The 22,531-nt window shown below is 34.3% G+C and overlaps 2 protein-coding genes across 2 annotated transcripts; one reads left to right on the forward strand and one right to left on the reverse strand.

The window, feature by feature from the left end:
• The first annotated feature begins 11,081 nt into the window (after positions 1–11,081).
• LOC25483551 (uncharacterized) lies at positions 11,082–18,173 on the forward strand. Its single transcript, XM_013612245.3, has 8 exons — positions 11,082–11,394; positions 12,075–12,443; positions 12,529–12,788; positions 13,992–14,133; positions 14,244–14,615; positions 14,742–14,873; positions 15,314–15,442; positions 15,557–18,173. Exons 1-8 carry the CDS (start codon positions 11,314–11,316, stop codon positions 17,798–17,800), a joined length of 3,729 nt encoding a protein of 1,242 aa, XP_013467699.1. The 5' UTR covers positions 11,082–11,313; the 3' UTR covers positions 17,801–18,173.
• Positions 18,174–20,177: 2,004 nt separating this feature from the next.
• Positions 20,178–22,086, reverse strand: LOC120575930 (uncharacterized). Its single transcript, XM_039826819.1, has 2 exons — positions 21,898–22,086; positions 20,178–21,463 (listed from the first exon to the last, which is right to left on the reverse strand). Exon 2 carries the CDS (start codon positions 21,447–21,449, stop codon positions 20,490–20,492), a length of 960 nt encoding a protein of 319 aa, XP_039682753.1. The 5' UTR covers positions 21,450–21,463; positions 21,898–22,086; the 3' UTR covers positions 20,178–20,489.
• Positions 22,087–22,531: the final 445 nt, after the last annotated feature.

The raw sequence follows: 22,531 nt of genomic DNA on the forward strand, positions 1-22,531 counted from the left end.
AAGAAAAATGAACCTCAAAGGTCTTCTCCTCTTAATGTCATCTATTTCTTCCACTTGTTCCATCCTTCCTTTTTTCCTAAACCCTTCCCCTCCATTATCCTCCAAACTCGCAAGCAAAGCCTAAGTATTTCAGGTTTGACTAAGTGCAAGTATACACTGTCCAAATTATAGTATAAAAAAATATTGACACCACAGGGTCCGGGACGCTATAGCTTTCCAGTAATAAACTTGTTTGCAATGACATAAAATAAATCATAAGTGTCACAAAAATAAAATAAAGATAACCGTTTAAGAAAACAGATAAAAAAACTTAGAAAACAGTTATTCGACCTTCTTGGACGATCTGCATCGATATATCTTCATACTTCTTCTAGTGATGCATCTACATACTTTGTCATACTCCTTTTCCACGTCGTAGCTACTTGGATCTCCAATGCAACTCTTCATCATGTTCCACAAAACATCTATAACAACCATTACTAGTTCAAAATGATTAAATAACACTAAAAATTATATAAAATCATAAATTCCAAAATAGTCATTGAGTAGATGCAATCAGTCAATTTATCATAGATTATAGGAGATAAGTGTGATATAATAACCTACCAAATTACCAGTTATCACACTCCCAAAACTCATCCTTAAGTGATGCAGCTCAAACATTAATACGAAACAGTTCCTAATTTCTAGCCCCTCACAGTAGGTATGAAGAGAAATACTAACAAGACACATTTAACATACTTTCTTTGATTAGTTATAATTCACATAGGTTCCACCAAATCATACGGGTCATATATAAATTTGGTGAATCTCAAATAAATTTTAATCAATTAAATAAAATATGTTGAAAAGTGTATGTTCTTAGCATTTCTCTTCGTCTCGAAGTATCGGTTTCTGCCACAATAGGGACATTTTCGTGCTTTCCTCCAAAGCGAATTAACTCATAGTCACAATGTCGTCACTATTGCTTCTGAGTTCTGAGTACACAAAATGATTTCATTCTCGTTTGTCGTATTTGCATTTTTGTGGCAATAATGAATTTAATGTTATGACGGAAATAGAACAACAATGTTAGCAAACAACAATGAAACGACTTTCATGTAATTTAGTTTAGAAGAAACTGTCCCAAAGCCTTTTGATTTTTTTATAAAGAAGTTGTTTGAATTTTGATTTTTATTGGAAGGATTATAATCTTGTTTGTTTTTGAAGGTTGGAATCATTTATGTTACTTTTAGACAAAATAATGTTTTTGGTTAAATATTACGAAAACATAGCTCAACTATATATATTATTTAAAAATTAAAATAAGTGTTCCTTCAAAAAAAAATTAAAATAACTGAAATTTTATAATTATTTGAAATAAACTAAAAAAAAATCAAAATAAATAAATAAATATATATATATATATATATATATATATATATATATATATATATATATATATATATATATATATATATATATATATATGAGTTTGCTAGAAGACACCCACTAGTTTTTATGTGGGGGTGTTTTAGCAAGCTACACCTTAAGGTGTATTTAACCACTTTTTAGTTATAAATTCCTAAAGCACACCTAAAAAAATAAGTGGATGTATTCTAGCAAATGTTCATAGGAGTTGCTAACATACACCCACTTGTATTTTAGAATGTGTGTTTTAGCAACATTCACCTTAAGGTGTATTTAACAATTTTTTAGTTATATATTTGCTAAAACACACCTTAATAAAAACTAGTTGGTGTATCCTAGCAAACCCCTATATATATATATATATATATATATATATATATATATATATATATATATATTCAAGATCCATTGACACCATGGGTAAGTCATTTGGCTTATACTCGGTGATGATAGTTTTGGTAGGGATAATAAATAATATATGCAAGGTGTTAAAAAAATGTACTTATACCAAATCTCAACAGTTAAAACACGTTAATCTTACGATGAATAACAGAGTTTCACATGTGACCTTTTATCCTCCTCTTTCACGAATTTGGTGGAGTTCAAAGTGTCATCTATACCTTGTACTTCTTGAATCGGCAACATCACTATTTGAAACAACCATGTTTATAAGGTTTATCATCCATTGGTAAAAGGGTGTCAAAATCCAAATCTCAATGAAAGTGATGATGCTTATGGATGGACTGAGCTTTATTTTTGCAATAATCAGAAACAACTAAAGAAGTGGGTGGATAAAACAGAAATCAAGAGACGAATTGGAATTTATAATTGAAGTTTTGATTAATAACAATAGCAAATATCTATACATGGTCATGATAGAAATGTAAAAGGGTATCAATTATCAAAATGAGAAATTGACAATTAAGAAATTTATACATTACTTGGGAATCGTAAAATTGAACAATACCATGATTTCTCATCAATAGATAAACATATTATGAAATTGATTTATCAAAAACTATGAATGTTGTGTAAATGAACGATTGAGATGGAGAGGATAAGTGAGATCTTTTTGTTATATTTATTTAATACAAACCATATGCTTTACTAATTTTAATGGTCTAGATTTGGTATAATTCAAAATGACTTAGACCCTGACTTATGTGTGTATGTATATATACATATGTGAGAGAGATAGAAAGAGAGAGAGAAAGACGAAGAGAGATTAACACTCTTAAGTGTTTTCACTATTTTTTTCCTTTCTAATTTACATATATGACTAATAAAAATGCTCTAGAATTTACCTATAGTAAAAATTTGGAGAAATTATGTAATGTTATTCCAATGTTTTTTTATTCACAAAAAACAAATGTATTTCGGCTTATATGGATTGAGAGGAAGATAAGAAGATACCAGGCTATGTGCAATACTATGCAGGGCTTCAAGTGCTCGAATAGTATTCACAATTCAGATTATATAATTCGAATATAGTTTTTACTCTTTCAGATTATATAATTCAAAATACTTGCAATGTCTCAAAGTTTCAACCAGAGAAGAAAGAGAAAAATGAAGTGAAAAAGATTATTGATTAGTTCAACTGAATTCTGTTACAATGAGGGTATATATAGAAGTTGGTTATGACAGCTATGTCTACCTAACTTCTATCTATCTAAATGTAAAAGAAATACAAATGAAATTACATGTAAATGAGGTAATTTCCACATTAAGCAAACTAAGAATTCTAGCTGCTATTTACGTGCTATCTTATTTCTCAACATCTTCTTCTAATACCCCCCCACAAGCTGGAGGTTGGTAGATATCTACCATCCCAAGCTTGGTGATGCATTCATAGAATTGCCTTGGCCCTGCTGCTTTTGTGAACACATCTGCAGTTTGATTACGAGAAGAAATAGGTAACAGTCTCATTACTCCTGCTTGCACTTTCTCACGTACCAAGTGACAGTCTATGTCCAGATGTTTTGTGCGTTCATGAAACACAGGATTAGCTGAAATATGCAATGCACTCTGGTTATCACAGTACAAAACAGGCAAACGAGAAGGAGCTTGATGCAAGTCAGATAAGAGAAAGCACATCCATTGAAGCTCTCTTGTTGCTGAAGCTAGTGCCCTATACTCAGCTTCTGCTGAAGAACATGAAACTGTAGGCTGTTTCTTGGATTTCCAGGACACTAGAGGACTTCCAATGAAGAAACAATAGCCAGATATGGATCTTCTGGTATCCACACACCCTCCCCAATCAGCATCACTGAAACAAAAAATTTGTAAATCTGCAGATTGGGGAAAGAAAAGGCCACGACCAGGAGATCTTTTAAGGTATCTAAGCACTCTAAGAGCAGCTTTATGATGTGTTTCAGTGGGGCATGACATAAATTGGCTTAATTGTTGAGTGACAAATGCAATGTCTGGTCTAGTAGTTGTTAGATACAATAATCTACCAACTAACCTCCGATAAGTAGTAATGTCAGTGTAGGGAGGTCCTCCATCTTGAGATAGGCGCAGAGAAGGATCAAGTGGAGTACTAACAGGTTTACATGAGATGAGGCCAGCATCTCCTAAAAGCTCAAGACAATATTTCCTCTGGCACAAAGAAATACCTTTAGAAGTGCGCGCAACTTCCAAACCAAGAAAAAATTTGAGGGGTCCCAAATTCTTAATACAGAAAGCATTATGGAGAGCAGCTTTAAGATCATCAAAAACATCCAAAGAGGTACCAGCTAAAATAATGTCATCCACATAAACAAGGATAACAGTGAAGGATATGGAAGTGGATTTGATGAATAGGGTATGATCTGAAGCTGCTTGTGTAAATCCCTGTGTGAAGAGAAACTTAGTTAGCTTTTCAAACCATTGCCTACTAGCCTGTTTCAGTCCATACAATGATTTCTTGAGTTTGCAAACTTGCCCTGACTTTGGAGAAATCACACCTTGAGGTATTCTCATGTAAACAGACTCATTGAGGTCTCCATGTAGAAAGGCATTGTTAACATCTAACTGATGTAGATGCCAACCATGAATAGATGCCAATGCTAATAGAACTCTAACAGTGGACAACTTAGCAACTGGGGAAAAAGTTTCAAAATAATCCAAGCCTTCAGTTTGAGTGAAACCTTGTGCCACAAGTCTTGCTTTGAATCTTTCAATAGTTCCATCAGCATGCCTCTTAATTTTATAAACCCATTTGCTTCCAATAGTGACAGCATTGGGAGGTAAATCAACAAACTCCCAAGTATTGTTTTCATTAAGAGCTCTTATCTCATTATCCATAGCTGCTACCCATCTAGAATCTTTGCTAGCAGCTTGAAAATTAGCAGGTTCCACTTCTGATGTGAGGGATAGTGCATAAGCTTGATGTTGAGGAGATAATTGTGAATATGCTACATAATTGGCTATAGGATATGTTTTAAAGGAACATATGTAATCTTGTAAATGTGAAGGAGGATTACTAACTCTGTGGGATCTTCTAACAGGCTCAACATGAGCTATTGCATCATTGGGACCAGGCACTGCATCAAGTTGCTCAGCTTCTGATGCAGTGTCAGCTTCGGGGGTGGATACAAAATCATCAGACACTTCATGTGCATTGGTTTGCATAGAGAAAGAAGGAACTGTAGTCTCTAAGTAAATGTGTGTATTAGGAATAGCATGCACAGTTGAAGAGTGAAAAGGGAACTCCAGATCAAAGAACTTCACATTCCTAGAAATCAATATCTCAGTGGAATGTACATCAACTAAAATGAAACCTTTCATTCCTGTCTTGTACCCTAAAAAGGCACATTTTCTTGCTCTAGGGTCAAATTTGTGTCTGTTAGTAGGTAAAGTAGAAGCATAACTCAGACAACCAAAGACTTTCAATTGAGTGAGATCAGGTGCATGTCCATACAAAACTTCATATGAGGATTTATTGTGTAAAACTTTAGTGGGAATTCTATTTAGTAAAAAAACTGCATGTAAAACAGCATATGACCAGAATTTCTTTGGTAACTTAGATTGAAACATCAGAGCCCTGCTAATGTTCAAAATATGTTGGTGTCTCCTCTCAACCCTACCATTCTGTTCTGGTGTATAAACACAACTCTTTTGATGTAAAATTCCTTTGGCATCATAAAAATCTTTCAAAAAGAACTCAGGACCATTGTCACTTCTAATGGTCTTCACTTTCTTTTCAAATTGATTTTCCACCATATGAACAAAACTCTTCACTTTATCAGAAGCTTCAGATTTAAATTTTAACATAACTACCCAAACATGTCTGCTATAATCATCAAGGATAGTCAAAAAAATACTTGAAACCATGAATAGAAACAGTGGAGAAAGGTCCCCATATATCCAGATGAACCAAATCAAACATTTCTTTAGCATTATTTTTACTGACAGGAAAATGTAATTTCTTCTGTCTAGCCATTTGACAAACATCACAGGCTGTATGTAAACTAACAGGAATGTAGCTATACATTTTATTCATGCATTGCATTCTATCATGAGATAGATGCCCTAACCTAAGATGCCATAAAATTCCAGGAGGAATGACATTCTTAGGTAAGTTATCAGAAGCAGAAATACTTGAAATTTTGGCTGCTTTATTCTTGGTCTTTTCAGCCTTCAAGTAATAAAGTCCATTCATCTCTTTAGCCAAACCAATCCTCCTCAAATCCTTCTTTTCCTGTATAATGCACTGATCAGACTCAAAACCCACAATACAATCTTGTTCCTTACATAACTTGGAAACAGATATAAGATTCACAGCAAAATCAGGCAAATACAGCACATCATCAATTTGCAAGTGCTCATTAAGTTGCACTTTCCCTTTACAAAAGGCTTGCACTATATTGTTATTAGGTAGTTTAACACTAATAGGATCAATTTCTTTGTAGGTAATAAACCAATTGATGTCATAACAAGTGTTGTGTGTAGCACCAGTATCTACTATCCAACTAGTATCATCATAATTCTTGGAGTGTTCATAGAAATTACCTCCTATGTTAGCAACAGAACTGCTTGCCTTCATCATGTTGGCTTTTGCATCAATAGCATTCTTTTCAAGTAATGCCATTAGATTCTGATACTGATCTCTGGTTAACATCATTCCACCATCATCATTCTTAGCAACATTACTAGTACCTTTAGCATCATATTCCTCAGACTCTACCATGTTTGCAGAAGCAGAACTTGAGCCATAAGAATTACCTCCTCCTCTACCCCAATTAGGAGGAAAGCCATGCTTCTTATAACAAGTCTCCATGGTGTGATTTGACCTTCCACAGAAATTACAAACTCTTCCGTTGCCTCTTCCTCTTCCTTGGAAACCAGCATTTCCTCTTCCTCTTCCAAATTGCCTCTGTGCATCTACAGCATTCACCAATCCAGCACTGGTATCCTCTACAACAGAAGCAGGTGCAACAATTATACCATATTGAGCCTTTCTTTCTTGCTGCATAATCATAGAGAAAACTCTATTGATTTGAGGCAATGGATCCATTAATAAAACTTGAGATGTAACACTTTGATATTCTTCATTCAACCCAATCAGAAATTGAATGATTCTATCCTCTAATCTGAAACCTTTTGCATTACGCATAGCCAAACAACTGCAAGGAATTGGACAGGTGCAGTGAGGCATAGGCCTATACTGATCCAATTCTTCCCATAAGCCTCTTAATTCAGTGAAGTATTCAGTAACTTTCTTGCTTCCTTGCTTCAGATTGGAAATTTCTTGCTGCAATTGAGCCACTCTAATACGATCTCCTCTCATGAAACGATCTTTGAGATCATTCCACATATCCATAGCATTCTCAATGAAAACAACACTTTGCGCAATTGATGGCGAAATCGAATTAATTATCCAAGTATGAACAAGATTATTGCACCTTTCCCAAGCAGCATGATTGAGATCGTGTTCATCTGGAACTTCAATAGATCCATCAACAAACTTGAATTTGTTTTTCATCGCCAAAGCTCTACGCATCTTCATTGACCAAGAATGATAATTGTCACCATTCAATTGCGGTGTTACACTCACCGTGCTGGAATTTTCTGAAGGATGAACGAAATACGGATCCAAACTTTGATCCTGATTGTTGTTGTTGTTCCTCACCATGATTAATCGAAACAAATCAAAAACTGAAAGAAAATTTCAATTGGAACAGAAGAAACTGATTCAAAGATGAATCAATCGAAACAACGAAGAAAAGAAGAAATTTGTAAAGAAAAATACAGAACGAATTGAAGAAGATGAACGAGATTGAATCAAGAATTGTTCATCTTCATGCAGCGGAAACAGAGCAGAACTGATTCTGCTCTGATACCATCTCAAAGTTTCAACCAGAGAAGAAAGAAAAATGAAGTGAAAAAGATTATTGATTAGTTCAACTGAATTCTGTTACAATGAGGGTATATATAGAAGTTGGTTATGACAGCTATGTCTACCTAACTTCTATCTATCTAAATGTAAAAGAAATACAAATGAAATTACATGTAAATGAGGTAATTTCCACATTAAGCAAACTAAGAATTCTAGCTGCTATTTACGTGCTATCTTATTTCTCAACATCTTCTTCTAATACAATGCAGTTAGAGAAAAATGTGGCAACAACGATCATTAAACCATTATCACAACCAGTCATAATTACCTTGGAAGCATTGTCTTGAGATTCCAACAAGTCACAACATATTTTTATAACACAAGTGACGTTGTCTTCCTTCTCAGACATTTACTCAAGATCCCTTGTGAGGTTGTGTTCCTTCTTAGACATCATATAAGAAAATACAATATAGTATGTCAACATAGTATGAGTGATACTGATAAACTAAAGCAACGGTATATAATATTTGTTGGTTTTATAAGTGGAATTTATCACCAGTAAAGTTGGAAAAGTGTTAAGCAATCTAATGGAATATGGCTGGGCCCAACAAATATCTTTGATAGTGATAGACGAATTGGCAAGTGTACCAAATCGTAACAAGTAATAAAGTAGTAAGTTATCGTCTCCACAAGGATTGTCGTTCAACTTAGCAATTAACGAATTTATTAGAAGCGAATAGAATGAAAAAGATAAAAGTGGTTGCATGGTTTTACATGTCCTGCCCAATGCACTATTAGGTTGGTTTGATTCAGATGCGTAACAACGATAAGGGAATCCTAGAATCCCCGCTTCCGTCTTTGTTGGAATTAATGTGCTTAATTATAATTTATTACTTGTCTTTGGATTTATGAAATTAGAATTATGACCCCTTGATATAGTAGTGAAAGTTTTATTTTTATATCGCCGCAATTCAACCAATTACAAATGCGGCGTTCCCTTAAGATGAGTCAAACCCTAAATTCATACTTAGATTCGATTAAAAGAATTTAATTGAGAAACTAAGCAATTTATTAATGTCATGGTCAGAGGGAAGTAGAGTTCTCAAACCTATAATCCACCTAGAGAGCATATTCATCATTGGTTCGAAAAAGCATTAGAGAACAAACATATACAAATCAAATCTGACACTTGAATCATAAACTGAATAAAAAACTTTATTAATTGAATAAAAAAAGAAGTGGTTCATCGTGGAACCCTAATCAAGAGAGGTTTAGTTGCACATGGATTAGAGAGAACAATAGGAAGATGTAGATCCTCTGCCTTGAAACTGTGGTGCTTGACCCCTGCCTTGTACCTCTGGAAGAAGAAGGATATGGAATCGACACAAGGAGAATTAAGTAAGCAGGAAAATTGAAATAGGCAGGATAAACCGATGTGAAACACAATGAAACATAATGAAAAATCACTATACGGCCAAACCTCTCAAACCCTCGAAGAGGAAGACGACGCAAGGACTCGACATACGTACGTACATTCAAAACCAAAAAGAAAACTAATTTCTATATTATATATAGTAATGGAATCGACACAAGGAGAATTAAGCAAGCATGAAAATTGAAATAGGCAGAATAAACCGATGTGACACGATGAAACATAATGAAAAATCACTATACGACCGAACCTCTCAAACCCTCGAAGAGGAAGACGGCGCAAGGACTCGACATACGTAGGTACATTCAAAACCAAAAAGAAAACCAATTTATATATTATATATAGTAATCAAATAAATGTGTTAATATACCTTTTAAAAAATAAATAAATGTCTTATTATATATACTTTTTTTGAAAAGGGATTATTACATATTTTGTTGATTGTTAAAAAACGGATATAATAAAAAGGTAAGTAATAAATATAAAAAATCATATGAATTTTCATTTGACCTACAATATATTTTTTTTATTATTTAAAGAAAATAATATTTTTTGTTTTGTTTTGCATTTGACCACATAGTTTATTTGAATTTGTGAATATTTAGTTTTTATTTTTATTTTTAAAGAATGAATGTTTAGTATTAGTATATGTACATTAGCCTGAATAATAATATACTATCAAATTGAATTTAACCCTTTTTTATTTTATTTTTAATAACATTGAACCTTTTCTTTAACTATTTATCGGCATTTGGTGATATATTCTTGCGTTTCTATACAAGTTTAACATGATTTTAAAAAGCTAGTATTCTTAACTTCAATCCAAATGCGGATTGTTGCCGTGATTTTGGCCTAACGTGAAAATTCCACCGTCAAAGCGAACACATGATCTTAATTCATATACCTAGTGTTCCCAAGTTTCGTGGTACATTTTTGAAAGAAGTTTCTTAGTACTTAGCTAACCAAAATTTGATTTTATCACGCAACATATACTTGCACTACATTACTATATTATTAACTAACCATAGTATTTAATCTCTAATTATTTATTGACATAATATTTTTTTCTTCAAATATCACAATGGCTAGAATTCACCTTTAAAATAAACGAGAAATATGAAATTCAAATTTCAATCCACGCATATCATAATATCTTTATCAACAGAACTACTCACGTAAAAAAAAAAACTACTCATATAGACCATTTTGACATAATAACTATACAAATATATTTAAATTCATCACCAACATAAAATCCTTTACGCATTATCTAATCAAATTTTACCATATAAAATATTTATGAACATATTTTGAAAATTAACTTTTTGTCAAATAAAAATATTTTGAAAATTAACTTAACAAATGTCATCATTATACGGTCAAACAAACAAACAGTGTCATCATAATGTAATTCTTTTACACAATTAAGTACCTAGCAATAACAATAACAAATATACAAACCAAAAGAAGTCAAAAGTAAAACAAATATATAAAGAAAAAACCATTTAACATTGACAAAAAGTCCTTAAAAAAAAATTAACAAAAATCAAATTTTTAAGGTTGATTCAACTTTATAATCCAACAATGTTAAACTTATTTAAAACGAATTTTAATGTCCATTTTAGTTCTCACTTAACTTAAGTGATGAATATATGAAGTTGAACGTAAATAAACCGCGAAATTTACGCGCGTATATGGAGAAAGATATGAGTTCAAATTCCAATCACGATTTCGATCGATATTTTTATTAACTGAGCTGAAACTTACGCGCAATTTTCACAATTTGCGTACAATTTCAACACAAACTTTAATAAATCAAAATCTAGATTTTCACCTAAACTTTTTTATATAAATTTTTTCACCTTGAGTCTCTCTCTTTCTCTCTCTAAAACTATACAACATATATATATGTACATGTGAATGTGTAAATGTGTACATGATGACATGACATAACACACACAAACACGCAGTCTCACATGACACCAAATCTCATCTTCATCTCAATCGACCACACCACCCTTCTCTCTTTCTCTCTCTAAATCTCTCTCCCAATTCTCGATCTGTGATTCATTCTTCTTCTTCAATTCCGATTCACATCAATTCAAATTCAATCTGGAATGAAACCATTTTTTCATCAAAATTGAATTGCAAAATGCCAGGATTACCCCAATTCAGTAATGGATTTTGGTCTAAGAATCGTGATGATGTTGTTGGATATAATCAGCTTCACAAAGTATAAATTCTCGATCCAATTTTTGTGTCAAAATTGATTTTTTATTAGTTTGTTGATTTATTTATTTGATTTTATTATCTGGGTTGGTGTTAGATCGTTATTTTGTATTGGTTTTTGTGTTGCTAATGATTGGTTCTTGTTGAATTTTGGATCTAACAGTGATAGAAAATTCATTCATTGATTGATTGATTATTCTTTTGTTTGAATGCAATAATCTTTGATTGTTTGATAATTGGTTGTTCAGTTTACTTCTCGTGTTCAAATCAGTGTCTGATTATGCTGTATAAAAGTAATTTGATGTTAATTACCATTGAGTATTTATAAAAATTACCATTGAGTATGAGTGGTAATTACTAATGTTTACCATTGTTATTTTTTCAATTGAAAAGCATTGGCTAGTTTTTTTTTTTGTTTTTGAAAACTCGGTATCCGACCAGATGACTGGCCTGACTAATTCGGAGACCAATCCCAATGTCTACTAGAGGGAGCCTATTTAATGACGGGGCATAGCTTTGTATGGACTGACATTGGCCAGTAAAATAACTAAAAGACATTGGCCGGAGCAGATGATTGTTTGAGGATGTGTTTGTTAGCATTTATTTATGTGGAGATGAATTTGCAATTCGTAATGTCCTTAACTGTTGTCTTTTTTGTGTGTATTGTGTTTTTTTGTCATGTAGTTCTGGAGTGAGCTGTCGCCACAAGCTCGGCAGGAACTCTTGAGGATAGACAAGCAAATGCTTTTTGAGCAAGCACGGAAAAATATGTACTGCTCTAGATGCAATGGATTGCTTCTTGAAGGATTTTTGCAGATTGTTATGTATGGAAAGTCTTTGCAGCCAGAAGGAGCAGGTGTTCAGTTTCCTTGTGGAAGACCTGGGGGTTTCAAAAATCAAAATAATGGTGGATCGTCCACTTCCAATGGGGTCCGGAATGAAATTCAGGATCCATCAGTTCATCCGTGGGGAGGTTTGACGACAACGCGTGAGGGTTCATTGACACTTATGGACTGCTACTTGTATTCAAAGTCTCTGAAAGGACTGCAAATTGTAAGTGTGGCATATTTGTATTGGGTTCTCATCATGCAACCCTTTTCTTTTCCCTGTCTGGTAGCTTAACTTTTTATCGTACCAGGTATTTGATGGCGCACGTGCTAGGGAGCGGGAAAGGGAACTGCTTTATCCCGATGCCTGTGGTGGAGGAGGCCGTGGTTGGATAAGCCAAGGAATAGTGAGTTATGGTAGAGGGCATGGAACAAGGGAAACCTGTGCCCTGCATACTGCCAGACTTTCGTGTGATACACTGGTTGATTTTTGGTCCGCACTGGGTGAGGAGACAAGACAATCTCTTCTAAGGATGAAGGAAGAAGATTTTATTGAGAGACTCATGTATAGGTGGGCTATTTATTTGAACATTCCCTATACTGTGTTAACCTTCAAACATTCCCCATACTGTGTTAACCTTCGATAATGCAGGGCCGTAGCAGCCCACTTGATTATAAAAATTAGTAGTAATAGTAGTATCAAGTATTTTATTAACTATTTTACTTTATTGCCTTGAGTATATTTTCCTTAGGTGCAGCATGCAATGGTAATTGACTACTTGTAGTTGACCTTTTATTTGGTTCATTACATTGAATGCATTTTGGAAAAGGACGAAAACACATTTCAGGCAATGCATGGTGATTGCCACATATGCCCATTTTACAATGTTAAAATAATTGAACATTTATTTAACACTATAATGTCCATTCCTCTTGTGAGTTACCCTGTGGACTAAGGAATATGGCCGAGGTATTCATTTTGGTTAAGTAAGCTAGCTTTAGGGGTTGCGCTAGGCCATGCTTATTATCAATTCATATATGGTATTGGAGTTTAATCGGGACCTAATATTGTGTCACCTGTAGACTTTCAACCCCACAACTCTAGACATCCAATCTTTTAAGGGTGTGTTAATATCTTATATTCAATAGGTATATGGCCAAAGTACTTCTATATAATATATCTTTAGAAAGCCTTTGAGGTTAAGTTAAGACTTAGGCCCAATCCATTCTCAATTGAGAATATTTGTCAAAACCCAACACAGCTCTAGCATGCATAATTTATGTTTCTTTTTTCTATTAATTTTTTTTTCTTGTATAAGTTAAAAAATGATATTATAGCCGTACTTTGTTATTTTCTTTTGGCATGTCAATACTTGTTTATTTTGTATTCTTGGTTAGCATTTTGTCTCTGGAATTATATGACCTTTTAGCAAATACACAGTGAGGTTTTATGTTCTTTGGCAATTTAAATTTTTTCAACATTATGCTTGGTTGCTAGCTTGTTCCACTCCCAAAGGGAACTTGTTGCCTTCTATTATTTTGAGGGTATTGATATAGAAGAATGATTTTCTTTGGTTCTTAAGCAAATTCTTTTCCTGAAGTTTATTCTCAAGCTATTTTGACTGTATGAGATTTGCATTTAATTTCTAGCATGATATAGTTTATGCTGTTGAAACTAAATGATGCCATCCTTGACGGTTGTGTTTGTGTATTGTTTATATATACTAAATTGTATGTTTTAGATTTTACTAAAAGTTTACCTTTTATATATCAGGTTTGATAGCAAGAGGTTTTGCAGAGATTGTAGAAGAAATGTTATTCGAGAATTCAAGGAACTAAAAGAATTGAAGCGCATGCGTAGAGAACCTCGTTGCACCAGCTGGTTTTGTGTTGCTGATACTGCCTTTCAGTATGAGGTGTGACTCACATTCTATGCTGTGAAATCTGTTATGATTTCATTGGTAGAGTCTTTAGTAACATTGTATGAAATAGTTGGAACTAAATTAGATATTGTTCCTACCTTCAGGTATCTGATGACTCGATTCAAGCTGATTGGCGCCAAACATTTGCTGATACTGTGGGATTGTATCATCACTTTGAGTGGGCTGTGGGGACAAATGAAGGAAAATCAGACATTTTGGAATTTGAAAATGTTGGAACAAATGGATGTGTCCAAGTCAGTGGCCTAGATCTTGGTGGTTTGAGTGCATGCTTCATTACCCTCCGAGCTTGGAAATTAGATGGCCGGTGTACTGAATTTTGTGTTAAAGCTCATGCATTAAAGGGTCAAGAGTGCGTACATTGCAGGCTAATTGTTGGGGATGGTTATGTTACAATCACAAAAGGAGAAAGCATAAAAAGATTCTTTGAGCATGCTGAAGAGGCAGAAGAAGAAGAGGTACTTCAATTTCTCATTAAGGAAATTAGATTCCCTTCTAATGTCCAAAGTTCATGGAATTTTTAAATCATTTACGAGGAATGTTGTCTAAGTTTCATCAGTTAATTATACAATGCTTGCTTCTAGGATGATGATTTGATGGACAAAGACGGGAATGAGCTTGATGGAGAATGCACCCGTCCGCAAAAGCATGCGAAGAGCCCTGAACTTGCTCGAGAATTTCTTCTAGATGCTGCTACGGTTATATTCAAAGAGCAGGTATGCTTTGCTTTATTGCTATTTTGTGCTTAATATTTTATTTTTCTATTCCACCTTTTATGAATATTTACATTATCTTATGAATTTTTTGACTGTCACAAACACACACACACAGTCATATAACTTTATTTATACTTGAATGAAAAAGAAACTACTTTAGCATGACACCAGCAATAATTTATTTGGAGATAAAATCTGGCACAGCCCCAACATCATGATTTTAAACAAATTTTCCATCTGATTAGAAATAAAGGTGTAGATTAGTTAATGACAATGAGAGAATACATTCTAGGCTCAAACATAATTTGTTGGATCTTGGGTTCAAGATCTGGAACCCAAAGCAAATATAATTTATGGCTGTTTAGTTTATTTTGCATTGGCCATGGTTGTTGTGTGAGCAGACATCTTGTACAAAATGCTAACTGTTTTGATTTTTTCAGGTAGAAAAAGCTTTCAGAGAGGGAACAGCACGTCAAAATGCGCACAGCATATTCGTTTGTCTTGCTCTAAAACTGCTGGAGGAACGAGTTCATGTAGCATGCAAAGAGATCATTACATTAGAAAAACAGGTCTTAATTATTATGCTTTTATTACGAACATACTTTAGTTATAAAACTAAGATCTTGCTTCCATCTGTCTTGTTATTATACTTCCTAAATGCTAAATATATGATATTTTTGCAGACCAAACTTCTTGAGGAAGAAGAAAAGGAAAAACGTGAAGAAGAAGAGCGCAAGGAGAGGAAAAGAGCAAAAGAAAGGGAGAAAAAGCTTAGAAGAAAGGAAAGACTAAAAGGAAAGGATAAAAATAAAGAAGGAAAGTTTTCTGAGTCAAATGATGTTCCTAGCTCCCCTGAAGCCGTAAAGGAAGAACTGTCTGCACCCGCTGATACAGAGCAAAATAACGCCCTTTCATGCAAGAATTCAGTTGTTGCAACAGATGAGCCTAATTTATCAAATGGCGATTATCATGACATCCAAGATGAAGAGTTCTCAAGTGAGTGTAGTACTCTCAGAGCGCAAGACTGTGCTTATGATGACTATGATGGAGATATTGCATATGAACATGACAGGAATGGTACTAACAAAGTTGAACAACCAAAGTTTTATCGTCAAAGACTTAGATATAGGAAAGAGTTTCAAGTCGACATGTCTTCAAAGTGGTCTGACAGGTACCATAATTCAGCTGTTTCAGAAAATGGAGGAGGGATGGTAGGAAGATCTGAGCCAAGACACTATGGAGATAATTTCGGAACATCTTCCAGAGGAATCAGTGGATTGAACAGACAATCAAAAGTAAATGTTCCAAAAATCAATGGTCGAAATGTTGGTCATAATTGTAATGAGAAGTTCTATAGTTCCAACTACCGGATGAGTGAAAAATATGATTTCCATTCTTGCAGTTGTAGCCCAAACAGTAGAGTGACGAGAGGTAGTCGGGAGATTAAAGCCGTCAGTAAGTCTGAAACTGCAGTCGATACATCTAGGCAGTTTTACCGTGGTAGCAAGTATAATCAGGTAGACATGCATGAGAGTAGTGGAAGACCCAAAAGCAGAGTCTTCTCAGGCAACTATCCAAGTAGGGATATGCTTCAATCAAAGAAAGTTTGGGAGCCTACAGAATCACTCAATAAATATGCTCGTAGTAATTCAGACTCTGATGTTACGTTGAGGTCCACAGGTCAAGTATCTCAGTTTGATCCGGTCAGGTCGCCTGTTGATGAAGTTGATGATTCAGGTGAAATTGACAATGATAGTGATTTGAAGAGACATGGATTGACCGAAGGCTGTCAGAATGATCTTGATGCAGAAGCTGAAGGATCTTGCAGCTCCACAGAAATTGGATCTGAGGAACCTGAAATAAGTGTGACGAGGCTATCTGCCATGAATAATTCTTCTGATCACAGTCAAGGTAGCATTTCTAGTTCTGATAACTGTTCGTCATGCTTAAGCGAGGGCGATAATAATACAACCTCTTCAAACCGTGAAAATACAGAATTCTCAAATTCAGATTCAGAAGATGCTAGCCAAAAATACGAAGTAACAGATAGTTCAACCTGCGTTGACAATGGCGTGTCTGACTGTTGTGAACCTGGGATCGACAAAACTCATATTGCAAATGGTGAGGGTCTGTCAAGCAGGTCACTATCTGTTCCATCATTGGATGTAGTAGAAAGTGAAGTGTTTGTGAATCCTGTATTAGAAACTGCCCAAAATTTTGAAAATAGTTTTTCTTCCCCCAATGTTTGTTCTCAACCTGAAAGCATTCTTCCTCCAATGCCAAACCGAAACATACAATTTCCTGTGTTTCAGACTCCTTCGGCAATGGGTTACTACCATCAAAATCAAGTTTCATGGCCAACCGCTCCCGCAAATGGTTTGATGCCCTTTGTACACCCAAATAACTATTTATATGCTGGCCCTCTTGGATATAACTTAAATGAGGACCCGCGCTTCTGCTTGCAGTATGGTGCCTTGCAACAACCAACACCTCAATTTAACCCTGCAGCTATTCCAGTTTATCATCCAGTTGCCAGAGGTAAGGGCTTAAATGGAGAAGAGCTGAGTCAAATTTCTATTCCAGCATCCATGCAAGATCATTTCAATGAATCCGTTGCAGAAAGGGTTGTTCCAGCTGCAGCTAATTCCAGAAAAGCAGGACTGAATGGGGAAGACCGACTCAGTAATTCTGCCAAGTCACAAGAGAGTAACGGTGGTTTTTCCTTGTTTCATTTTGGCGGGCCTGTAGCCTTTTCAAATGAACGCAAAACAGCTACTGCATCTTCCGACAATGTTGGAGATTTTAACTCAAAAAGTTTGCATGATCAAGTCGAAAAAGATCATGGTTGCAATAAGAAAGAGACTGCTTTCATAGAGGAGTACAACTTGTTTGCGGCAAGTAATACCTTAAGGTTCACAATTTTCTAAAAGAAGTGAAAAGTTATAAGGTGACTGTTGTGGAGTTCAGTCCCCATTCTTCATGTGGCACTAGAGGTTTGAGGTATCTTGTAATTTGATAAACAATAAGCTTCTTTCAGCAATTTTTAATTTTGATTCTATAGATTTATTAGTTGATTGTTACTCAATTTATCTTTGTTTTGATGTAGAAAAAGATTCTGAGTGTATTTTGAAGGTTTTCTTTTTTCTTTGTGAGATTACAATTATAAGTCTAAGAGAGGCATTTGTTCGTGCCAAAATTTTTCATTTTCATGTTACAAACCAAAGTTGCTTCACTGTGGAAACTATATTGGAGATTTTGAATGAACATTATCAATGTGATTAAAGTGCTATGTTTGCTTGACTCTACTTATGGTTTTTCCCAGCTTATGTCTTAATTTGATTCAAAATAACATCCTGTCATTTCTAAGGTGAATATCTCACTTTAACCTTATAATTTCGACCTAGAAGAGACGCAATTCTAGTTTTTGCATTTTGTGTTGCAGAAGGTGTAGGTTTCATATAGTGTCCACTCACCTTCCTTTAAATAGGAAGGCATAGTGATATATGGTCCTGGAGGTGCATGTCCTTAATAGCGACACATTGCGATCCTACTTTGTCCATATTGGATGAAGTGCGTGTTGGGGTTTGTCTGCAAACTACTCATCCCACACGCTCAATCTGAAGTCATTACAGATAGATTCTGCAGCAACCATGTGCTCGGATGCGAGAAAATGCCCCATCACTGTTGTACCAAACCATTGGTGAACAGCTCATTGAGGCACAATCCTATGAGTTGTATGCTTATAAAATAACAACTGTATCCCTTGTCTTGGTAGGGCAACAACATATATGAAATCACTCACCAAAAACATAACTTCACTTTGATTGAGAAGCATATTTGCATTGAGTCACATGTTTGGCGACAGAGTATGGAAAACAAAGCTTCACATTGATATAAATTCAAAATGTGAGGATTATGATTGTGCCAACTAATGCTTAAGAATAGAATTAGGATTTTTAACCCATCCAGGTTTTGTTGCACGTAACTTTCAAATAGTGTGGCTATGAGTATGAGGTTTTGGTGCACGTCACTTTCAAATGGTGTCACTATGAGTATGATTCCCTGGTAACATCATTTACACATCACAATTTAATTCCCATAACAAAGAAAAAACAAAGAAGTAGAGATGATTTTGGACCTATAACAAAAGTAGATGACTAGATTCAAACTTCAAATTAATTATTTTAAGTAACATTTTGGAACATGTAGGAACCAATTTGCGTAATTTAAAACATTTTCAAGAAAAATTTGAGATTGACGTTTTATAAAATTTGAAATTCTCCAAACATAGCTTTATCAAAATATGTATAAAATCTCTTCATTTTTAAAATTTTCCAAATTTATCATTCAAATAACATAATTTACATTGAGGAATTGACATTACCCTCTTAAATTATATTACCTCATAAAATTTCATAATCAAAATACTCTTTTAGGTATACGGTTTCATGGATAGCCCTGCAATGCAAGGACCAGGGGTACCTCCCCTGTGTTGTGAAACCATGCTACCATTATCAACAACTATAGCAAATTATCGATGTAAAAATCTTTTAACACCAACAGGACATGCAAGTAAATGTTTTGGTATATCTTATAATACAACTACTGTTGTCAATTACAATTTATACTTGCACAAATTGTTTAATTAATGATGATCTGATAACTGCTTTTACATTCTCTTTGCATTCATAATGTTAAAGTCAGCCTTTTTGTTTATTTTGAATTATGAATTATGAAGCATGGACTCCGACACGGACACCTGATACGACACTGACACAAACACTTCAACACTGGTAGTGTAAAAAAATATAGGATACCGACAGTGCTACATATATGTTAATTTATTTATATACGGTCTAAAATGAAAATCAAAATACATATATAAGCATCTAACTTGAGCAAGTTATTTCATTAGAAAAAGTTCTAAAACAAAATATCGTAGTATTTGACATTCATTTATTCATCTACTATCAAAAAAGTTAAAAATGTTATAATCTACGGTAATGTCTATTGTCTATTACCCCCTAATTGTTCACACTTCTCAAAACATATGTAACTCTTGTATCTTCTGTATGTGGAAATGAGAGAAAAAATGTTCTAGATATTTATCTGAGTTGTCCGACACGGCTCGTATGAGTGTTATATAAGTGTCGGACACCGGTCCTAGGAGTGCCGAATTAAAGATTTTTTTTTTTTTATTTAAGATACCGATTTTAGTTGTTCGACACGTGTCGGACAAATGTCATAGGAGTGTCGGACACCGCGACACGGCTAGTCCTAGAGGTTTATGTGCTTCTTAGATCATGAATTTAAACAATTTAAGGTATATTATAGACGATAGAAGATGACATTTGTGAACCAATACATACATTTTAGCAAGATGGTGCTAAAAATAGTGGTAGAGGAAAGCAAAATATAATATAGAGATGAGGTTATAGACACTATACAATACCAAAGTCCCAAAATAAAGCTACTAGAAAACCATGTACTATTAAGCTTCCAGCTACAGAAGTTTAAAAGGTCATTCCCCTCAATCTCCTTCAGTCAGCAACCAACTTAACCACCTTCAAAAAACAATCTTCTATACCCTGAATAGTTTTAGTTCATTCAACTTGGTCAAGGTTTAAGCCCTGATGCAAAATATACAACTTGCCTTACCGCCTTTTCATAGCCGGCTTTGTACTGTAATGAAATTTTACGCTTCAATTCCTCAATTTCAGCCTTCAACTTATTAATAAAAACCTTGTGAGCATGTTCGTTTACGAGTAATTTTACTTTATTCTTCGAATTTTCATCCATCAAGTCTTTTTCCCTTGCTATCATTCGATTCTTTTCCAGGCTTGAATATTCGAAAGTTTTCTTCAATTTGTTCAGTTCATCTTTCAGACTAGTCATCTCTGCCATATTCTTCTCGAATTCAGACAATTTGTTTTTCAATTCAGTAATCTCTCCAACATAATTCTTCTCATTTTCAGTCAACATATTTTTCAATTCAGCAATCTCCCTAACATAAGCCTTGTTTTCCTTTACCTTATCACCTAACTTTTGCCCCATGACACAAAGATGGAAGGTTGTTCGAACAGAATTTGTTAGGCTAGTTTGGAGTACTCTTTCTAATTCCATCTCCTTAACTTTTTCAAAAAACTTTTCCTTACTGAATTGCTTATCAATAAGGTCTCCGAATGGGAAATTATTATCATAGACTGATGTGGCATTACCATCAACAATGCTTTTAATCTCAGTGAAAAACGATGTCCACATTTCATCCACCCCTTCGGAAGAATTAGGCGGGCTGCTTCTAGAAATTAGCACAGGAGGTGAATTGGAAATCTCCAGTCGAGTCCGTTTTACTTCAGCATTTATGAGGGGTGTGGCCGGGGAATTATTGGATGGAGCTTCCTGTGGAGAGTTACTTATCAGATCCGCCACCCTCTTACATTTTATGAGGGGTGTGACTGCGGAATTATTGGATAGAGCTTCCTGTGGCTGTGGAGAGTTACTTATAAAATCAACCACCGTCTTACTTTGTCCGTGAAATTCATGTAACTCCTTCCCAGACACTTCTTTGACCAACATTGTGGATGTTCTTCCTGAAACATCAAATGGAAAACCAGGTTAGAAGTAGAAGGCGAAAGAGAGAAAATTAATGAAGGAATTTTCAAAGAAACTACTCAAACTCTGCCATAGGACCAAAACACAAATATGTTGTAACTCGAGGCAAATTAGTAACTAGCTCAGATGCTAAAGAATTTAGTTACAAAAGAAGAGAAAACAATATAGATAACTTTGAATTGAAAGCAAAGTTCCTCAATTGACATATAGAGCATAAAAGAATGACAGGCACCAAAATGTTTTTGAATTAAGTTCATCAACAACCTATTAAGGATTTAAACCAATTGACAATGATCAACGAAAAACCAAAACCACGCACGACACAACATTTAACCGATAAATCATATTTAACAATACTGTTATTGTGTTTAGATCAAACATTCAGAACCAAAAGTATGTTAGATTTATGAACCTGGAAAGAGAAGGGAAAGAGAACTCTTTCACAGTATGGCTAGGTTAGATGTCAATAACCGCAAGAGAAAGCGTTGCTTGTTTGGCTCATACCGCATCCTTCGGCTTTTCTAGAGACCATGTTTTTTTTAATGAATGTTTCTTACCTTGGGATGTTTATCATAAAAAACAAGTAAACCAAAATATAACTATCAATTGAATATAAAGAAAACAAGAAAGGTAAGAATAACTTAAAGGAAACAAATTTGACAAAAAAAATTTGGCACACCCACGAGAAGTTTTGAAAACATGGTTCTTTACTCAAAATGATCCATTTCATTTAATGTAACCACTTCCACACCTCATTTCAGAAACAACAATAACATCAATAGTAACAAATCAATGGTGAAAAAAAAACTTTCCCATGTGAAATGCCACCACAAATAAGACTCATCTATTCATCTAGCTTATGGCATGTTTGTTTGGGATTTTTTTGAGAAAAATTCTATATTTTTAAACAAAAAATTAATCTTATTATTTTAATAGTGTTTGTTTCAGATTTTTAAAAATCATTTTGTTAAATAAATTATTTTTAACCTTAGAATGAAAAACTATTCCTAGAATCCTAGTAGCTTTTTAAAAATTTATTTTATTTT

Source organism: Medicago truncatula, chromosome 1 (assembly GCF_003473485.1).
Source record: "Medicago truncatula cultivar Jemalong A17 chromosome 1, MtrunA17r5.0-ANR, whole genome shotgun sequence".
Lineage (NCBI taxonomy): Eukaryota > Viridiplantae > Streptophyta > Magnoliopsida > Fabales > Fabaceae > Medicago > Medicago truncatula.

What these genes read in the sequence shown, in the direction of transcription:
- LOC25483551 (XM_013612245.3), top strand. Translation starts at nt 11,314, where the DNA reads ATGCCAGGATTACCCCAATTCAGTAATGGATTTTGGTCTAAGAATCGT. An exon ending in CGGTTATATTCAAAGAGCAG is followed by an intron (nt 14,874 to 15,313) that starts GTATGCTTTGCT and finishes TGATTTTTTCAG; the next exon opens with GTAGAAAAAGCTTTCAGAGA. An exon ending in TCATTACATTAGAAAAACAG is followed by an intron (nt 15,443 to 15,556) that starts GTCTTAATTATT and finishes ATATTTTTGCAG; the next exon opens with ACCAAACTTCTTGAGGAAGA.
- LOC120575930 (XM_039826819.1), bottom strand. Translation starts at nt 21,449, where the DNA reads ATGTTGGTCAAAGAAGTGTCTGGGAAGGAGTTACATGAATTTCACGGA.